The sequence below is a fragment of the Protomyctophum bolini genome, assembly GCF_963924005.1.
Source record: "Protomyctophum bolini genome assembly, chromosome: 12".
Classification (NCBI taxonomy): Eukaryota; Metazoa; Chordata; class Actinopteri; order Myctophiformes; family Myctophidae; genus Protomyctophum; species Protomyctophum bolini.
The window spans coordinates 17,814,055-17,821,019 of NC_137873.1; the positions used below are offsets into that span (position 1 = coordinate 17,814,055).

A 6,965-nucleotide genomic window follows, 5' to 3' on the forward strand; every position below is an offset into this window, starting at 1 on the left:
GGTCCTGCATTCCATGGGTGGGGGGTAAATGAGTAAGCGGGAGTGTGTGCTTTATAAACAACTAAATCTTACCGGGGCTGTTTACTTTATCCGCTAAAACCACTGCAGAAAGCACGTTTTACTGTTATTTGTTCTAGGAAGGTACCCGCGGGTAAGGTTCTTCATGTATAATGGATGTTGTTGTTGAACGGTTCCACACCATTAGCTGTGGTTAAAGGCCACACTGTGTCTATATAAGAGAGGTCCCCTAACTGAAAATACCTGGCTTGATACCACTTGATATGCCTAAAACACAACCCATAGCCACTAGCCAGGGCATGGAACTGCATGAGAAAGTCCAAATCTAATATTACAGTATTCTGGACCAAATAACTGTAATATTGAGACCATACTACCATATTGTGACATGTTTGAATCTTTTTTTTAATAGATAAGCTATTTTTGCCACGCAAATTAAAATACGGAGATAAGAGGTTTCTGCCCGACAACAACGATAAATATATTACCCAGACGTATTAAACAGCAATAAGAAACTTCAGCAAACCCCAAAACCGCCCCAGCGCCCCAAAGGTCTCATTTAACTTCCTCATTTAACTTCCTTAACCTTTGACACTTGTCATCAGCCAGTTGATCAAACACACCCCCTGTGGTCCTTAATCACGTTCTGTCAAATTAGACTACTCCTCCTGGCCCAGGCAGGAGCTACAGTATAGCACTAGAATACCAATACTGGAACAAAATGTGTTGTGTCTGTCTCTCAGTGAGACTCCTCATCTCTCCATCTAGCCCTATCTCTCTCTCTCTCTCTCTCTCTCTCTCTCTCCCTGGCTCTGCGGGTGCCCTGTCGCTCCACCCCTCTTCTGCCCTCATGGGAGGCAATCAAATCACTGCTACAAGAAAACGATCGTCAGGGAAATAATTGGGGCATCAGGACAGTGCAGAATGTGTCATTATGTCCAATCATCATAACGAGCGAGTGGGCCAGAGCGAGCGAGCGAGCTCTTCCTCTCGGTCCTCGCCGGCGGTGCCGGGGCTTGATGGGCGCGATGGGGGCCCGCGATTTAGCCCGCAGCCATTTCAACCAGCATGATCACATGTGTATGTGTGTGTGAGTGTGTGTGGTGTGTTTGTGTGTGTGTGTGTGTGTGTGTGTGTGTGGGGGGGGGTGTGACGGAGCCTGTTCTCGCCGTGGTTGATAACACTTCTGCCATGCATATAGTTATTTAACCTGAAGGCACGTGTAAATCAACAGAGATGAATGAAAATGCCTCCTTCGGGGAAACAAGTGCGGTGGGAGCAAGGCAAGGAGCACGCTGACAGTTTAATTACTTGCTGCTGAAGCCCTGTAGGCCACACGGATGCTCGAGACTGGAGCTGATCGCGCCTCTGTGGACATCTTAGATGTACTCTGTGATAATGTACTGTAAGCCCCACGCTCTTAGTAATAATGGATATGAAAAGACACACTCAACACCGCATTGAAGGGGCTGAGTGAAATACAGCTAGCATTGTATTCCTGAAAAGTCTCTGCCTCTGCCTCTTGCAAAACGTGAATTAAAATACTATTCGCGTTTCTACTTAAACCAGCAATGACAGATGCCTGGTGATTATCTGTATTGTTTGATTTGTTTTCTTTTGTGCAAATGAATTGAATCAATTTCAAACAATCAGAACTTTCAATTGCACCTCAGCTTTTGCTTTCATGGCAACAATGACTTAGGGGTCTTTCTCTTCAAATGGTAGATATCACATTTTGTTGTAAACAACGTACTTAAACTCTATATTTCATACTTTGTTGACCGGGGTCCCGCAGGGTCTCGGCCCCCACCTTTTTCTTTAAAGATGGAGTGCCGTGATTTTTATATTTTTCCAGTTTTTCATGTGTTCATGATTTTACTTCCTCAGTGTGGTTGTTATGTGCAATTCTTCCTGGAGGCTGAAACCTTGACAGTCAAACGTGCCAAAAAAAAAACTGTGATATAGTGATCACACTATTATCACCTCCCCTAACCCCTCCCCCTTTATCAACAACTGTGGGTGCAGCTTCAGTTAAGGTTGATCACCATTCACCACCCACCAGGCAAACCAGGCACCACTTAATGAACTGGTGGGTATGTCCACATAAAAACAGCATTTTAACAAATACTGTACACATTATTGAAAATATTCTTCCTCCTTATATAATAATTATACCTGATGATCATGTTGTAGGGTGTAAAAAAATAATGGTACTCCATCTTTAATGTTAATGTTGTTGTAGATTTGGCCTGACAGTTCACAGTGCACCATGCACACAAACAAAGATGGCTCATTCAACTGTCTACACCGTGGGTCTTCAACCAGGGGATCCAGGACCCCAAATCTTTGTGATAGCCTACAGTATATAGAAACGTAATCTGCAATATAATTTTTGGGGCTCTTTGGGGCCCTTGGCCTGAACAACATTGAAGACCCCTGGTGTGCAACACAACATGAAAGGAAAAAAAACTGTCGAGAGCAGTCCCTTTGCACTTTTTTTCTCCTTCCCATGAGCACTATGAAAAAAGAAATAACAATGACGTCAACTCATGGAGCTGACGTGTTAACAGCTGTGCAGACAAATGCTGCCTTCACTTATAGGCTTACTGAAGCAAAACATTCCTACCCACATACAGAACATTAAAGACCGAAACTGTAGATGTGGAATAATTCCACAAAGAGCACTTAACCACACCCTATATTTCTCCCAGGGGGTTTATATTCCGTTATTTTTCCATCTACACTCTCTTTGTCCAAAATAGAACATCTACAAGCTCGACGAAAATATCAGATCTACAAGCTCACAAGCACGTAGATCTGTTATTTTGAAAGAACCATCAAAAATGGTTATTTGAGGAACCATATCTGGTTCCTCAAAGAGGAGATGAGAAACTAACTCAAAGATTGCATATGTTCTATACTTAAAACAATCGTTGTCACGGTGTCCACTCACAAGGATGTGTGTGAATGTGTATTGAAAGATCATGATGTCTGCAGCCTTCACTGCCACACCTGACACTGTGAAGCTGGACTAAAATGATATGAGGGCTCATGGGAAAGGCTCCAGGACACATACTGTAGGTTCTGAGAGGCTTGGCTTCAACAGTCCTTCTGCCAGCGCCCAAACACTTCCAGGCATTCTGCCGTTCTGTCACTGGAACGAGACATGAGAACTTAGTAAGCCAAGTTGGACTCATTGAGTCATGAAAGAGGGGACTGGCTCTGAAGCCCTTTGAACGCCATCTGAGATGTACAGTATAATTATAGTAGGGGTGTAACGATACAATCAAAGTATCGATGTAGTAAATAGCATCATATCGTATCGACATTTTATCCTATTGTGGTCGTTTTGCAATGCAAATAATCAGTATTGAATTGTTTTGAATTGCAATCGATTGCCTCGATACTAAGTACTTGTGTGTTGTATTTAGCAATTTTAATAAGAAAAAGGAAAATGAGGACATAAATAATTTTTCCATTCAATTTCGCTACACTTGGTCTATCGATAAATGTGTGTATTCTCTGTGTTCATGTTCAGGTTTGTCCACATGTGTTCAAAATACAATGTCCATGTATTTGCTAAATAATTGCTGTACCGATTTTAAATACCGGTAATCATATCGTATCGCCATAATGAACCAATATCGTCCATGTATGGTATCGTCAACCTTTGTTACATGTATCGTATCGCTGTTCAAATGTATTTTTAGTTTTTACACCCCTAGTAATTGTACAGTTGAGCATTGGTTCACAACCTTTTTTCCTGGATCAGGGCCCACTTGAAATGACAGGACCCAAGGGTGGTCACATTAGCCATGTACATTTTCAGAGCATGTCTATTTTCTGGCTTGGATCAATGGAACTACTGTATATGCAAACGTATGCAAAACAAGAAAAACATTCAATATACTTCCTGTACTTTAACCCATTTTGATCTGAGATCAGATTCTAAAAATGTCTGTTTGAAAATGACAGTTTTCTGAAAAAGATTTTTCAAAAATAGAATAAATAATAAATATATATATATTTTTTTAATTATCATTCAAATTTTAATGTTTTGCCAGTTATGTTGAGGCCCACTTGCAATATCATCATGGTCCACCAGTGGGTCCCAAACCAAAGGTATTTAGAATCGCTGATAAGTGTTCAAGCACAGACGTTGTCAGTCAGCCAGCAATCCCAGTCCTGTGAAGGATGCATATTGATCCGATTGAGAAGAATGATGTAATGTCATCATGTCATGTCATGTCATGTCATGGGGGGGGGGGGGGGTTGCATTAGCCATGTGGCGCGAGCTTGTAAATGGCATGAAAGTGGCATTGGCTTGGTAGGATTAGGATATCTCCAAATCAACTTTAGGCTACTGTTTGACCTCTGAGCTCTGAGGCCCTATAGGTCTTCTGCCATTAAAACAGGACCATATTTATTTATTTTTAGGATAGAGTTTTAACAGTGACAGCAGACACAAAAAGCCAATTTCTGCCTGATAGTATAGCAGCCTATTGCTTTAACACAGATTGGAAACATTTATTTTGCTGCTGAGCTTTGGGCTCTGCCAAAATAGATCTGAGGAAGAATCCAGCCCTTTACGCATGCGCGCGGCGCGCGCGCACACACACACACACACACACACACACACACACGCACACGATAGGCCTACGGCACACGGGCAAACACTCCCTCGGGGTTTGTTGTCTCACCTGTAGATCTTGTATCTGGTGCTGAAGCCCTGCTGGTACCTCTCCACGGACTCGGTGAACTCCAGGGAATGGTGGAAGGGCCCCTTATCGGACAGCAGCCAGCTCAGGGAGGACCCCGGCGGGGCGCTGCCGCCGCTCGGTGCCGTCGAGCCGTCCGATCCGACCACCACACCACCAGCAGCCAGCCAGAGGCTGAGGACCACCCCCTCCCATAACAGCGGCAGACACAGCCTTCTAAGACCGACTCCCTGGCAGCTCATCCTTCACCCAGCGACACCTCATCCTCCTCCCAAACTTGACCCGTGTCCTATAGAGGACAACAGCATGGTGAGGAGGGATGTGTGAGACATTGCAAGGACGTGCACAGCATCCTTCAGTGCTGCGGGACAAAAATGTATCCGTATAATCAGGATAAAGTCTCGATGAAATATCCGAAGTGAAATTATATATTTCACTCATTATATTTCATCCTTATTTTATTCTGATTTACCTTAATGCATTTCACAACTGATATCTGAATTAAAATGTTATAGGCACTCAGGCCACTTACCAAATGTTTTAACACGAACCCAAATAGTGTAGGCTATAGGCTACGTATTTAAAAAAGAAGTTAACTCCCCCGTGGTCGTGCGAGTTGCTCAATGACAAAACCTTGGCTCTTCATGGTTCCGGGAAAAGTCGCGTAACAAATCACTCAGTGCCTTTGATTTAGCAGGCTCCAGGCTCAATCGAAAGAATGGATTACTCTCCCATAAGTTGATCTGTCGCCGATGCGATGAGTGCAGTGATTTACGCACGCTGCCAACTTAAGCGTCTGTCTGTGCGAGGCGACGAACGGCAGGTGCGACAGCGACAATAAGTTGAAGCCACCACGAAGGATAATAGATAATTGTATATGTCCGCGTGTCGGTCAGAAACTGCGGATTCCAAAAAAGAATCAGCTAGAAAAACGAAGCAAAACGAAAAACATCCAACCTAGTCAGTATCTGAGTGAGCTGTGTTTTCTTTTGACAAATTTCTTCTCTTGTGTTGAACGTTACCGCTTCATAGCGGTGTCTGCCGTTGCGGGCTGATCCTCTTCTGCGAGAGTCGGTGAACGAATGGTTGGAGGGGGGACTTTCTCCTTTTTTCAGGAGAGTGAGTGCGTGCGTGCGCGCACAGGCAGGCAGAGAGCAAAAGAGGGCAAGAATCAAGAGGCAAGATTCATTCAAATTTCGAGTACAGCAACTTTATGATGAAAGATGATGATGATGATGATGATGATGATGAAAATCACAGTGAAGGAGATGGCGATAAAGAGGAAGAAGATAATTCACCAATCTATCCACAAAATCAGTCTGTCTGTCTGTCTGTCTGTCCTCTTTATTTGCCATCATCAGCAGATGGTCCCATGCCACTCTAAGCAGATATCACATTACATGTGTTAAGTAGACTAATAATAGTCTAATTATGTGCCAACATTCCTCCTTTCACTGCTAAATACCAAGCTTCATTCTTGTTCTTTTCTATGCCCCATATCAGCCTTGCCTGTCATAAGTTGTTCTGACTGGATTAATCAAATGCCAAAACAAAAGTATGTTCCTTTGAAACGGATCCACCTTGCATTAGTTTTCACATGCTCTAGATTCAAGTGATACATGATTCATTATTAAAACTTTCCCAAACTCAAAGGCAAATTATGCAAAACAAGGAGAAAAAAACTGCAATACTTCCTAAAAATTAGTCTATCGTTGTATAATATGTATGATTCACCTTAATACTTCACTACAAATACAATCCAACTCTAGTCACATATACAATGACTTCAGAAACAGTCAAACCCAGCATGGCATGAAGTTTCATCAGTGATGTGATCCATAACGGTCTTTCTTAAACCTGATTTATAGGTTATAACATGGCGTGACGCAGTCCTTTCGACAGAGAATAAATTGTGATTTTTAACAGTGAAGATGTGTGAGAGGGCCATGAATAAAAGTGTATTCTTATTGTTATGCCCCTGTTGGTGACAGCTGTGTCCAGAGGTGTTAAAAAAAAGCATCCGCTCATCATTACCATCCTCCCAAGATGGTAATGGGCTTGTTCAACTGTCTCCACAACTGAACAACAGCTATGCTGCTTTCTGCTTCCATCATTAATGGCATGCATGGATGTATAGGTAATAGGTATACCGGTAAATGAGAGTTTGTACCTGTTTTTTCTAACTATAGTTGCAGGGGCCTTAACCATTGGCTGGAAAGCAAGCGCCTG

The 6,965-nt window shown here is 42.8% G+C and overlaps 1 protein-coding gene across 2 annotated transcripts in view; it reads right to left on the reverse strand.

Annotated features, from left to right (window-relative positions):
* Positions 1–5,805, reverse strand: part of LOC308325517 (BMP/retinoic acid-inducible neural-specific protein 3-like) — a 25,264-nt gene extending 19,459 nt beyond the window's left edge. The window contains exons 1-2 of one of the 2 annotated variants that reach the window (XM_080778033.1): positions 5,269–5,805; positions 4,719–5,025 (exon numbers count right to left, since the gene is read on the reverse strand). In XM_080778033.1, coding sequence (XP_080634159.1) covers positions 4,719–4,978 — 260 coding nt within the window. In that variant the 5' untranslated portion in view covers positions 4,979–5,025; positions 5,269–5,805. Of the gene's footprint in view, positions 1–4,718; positions 5,098–5,268 lie in introns of both variants that reach the window. The other variant, XM_080778034.1, reaches the window with a different exon arrangement.
* Positions 5,806–6,965: the final 1,160 nt, after the last annotated feature.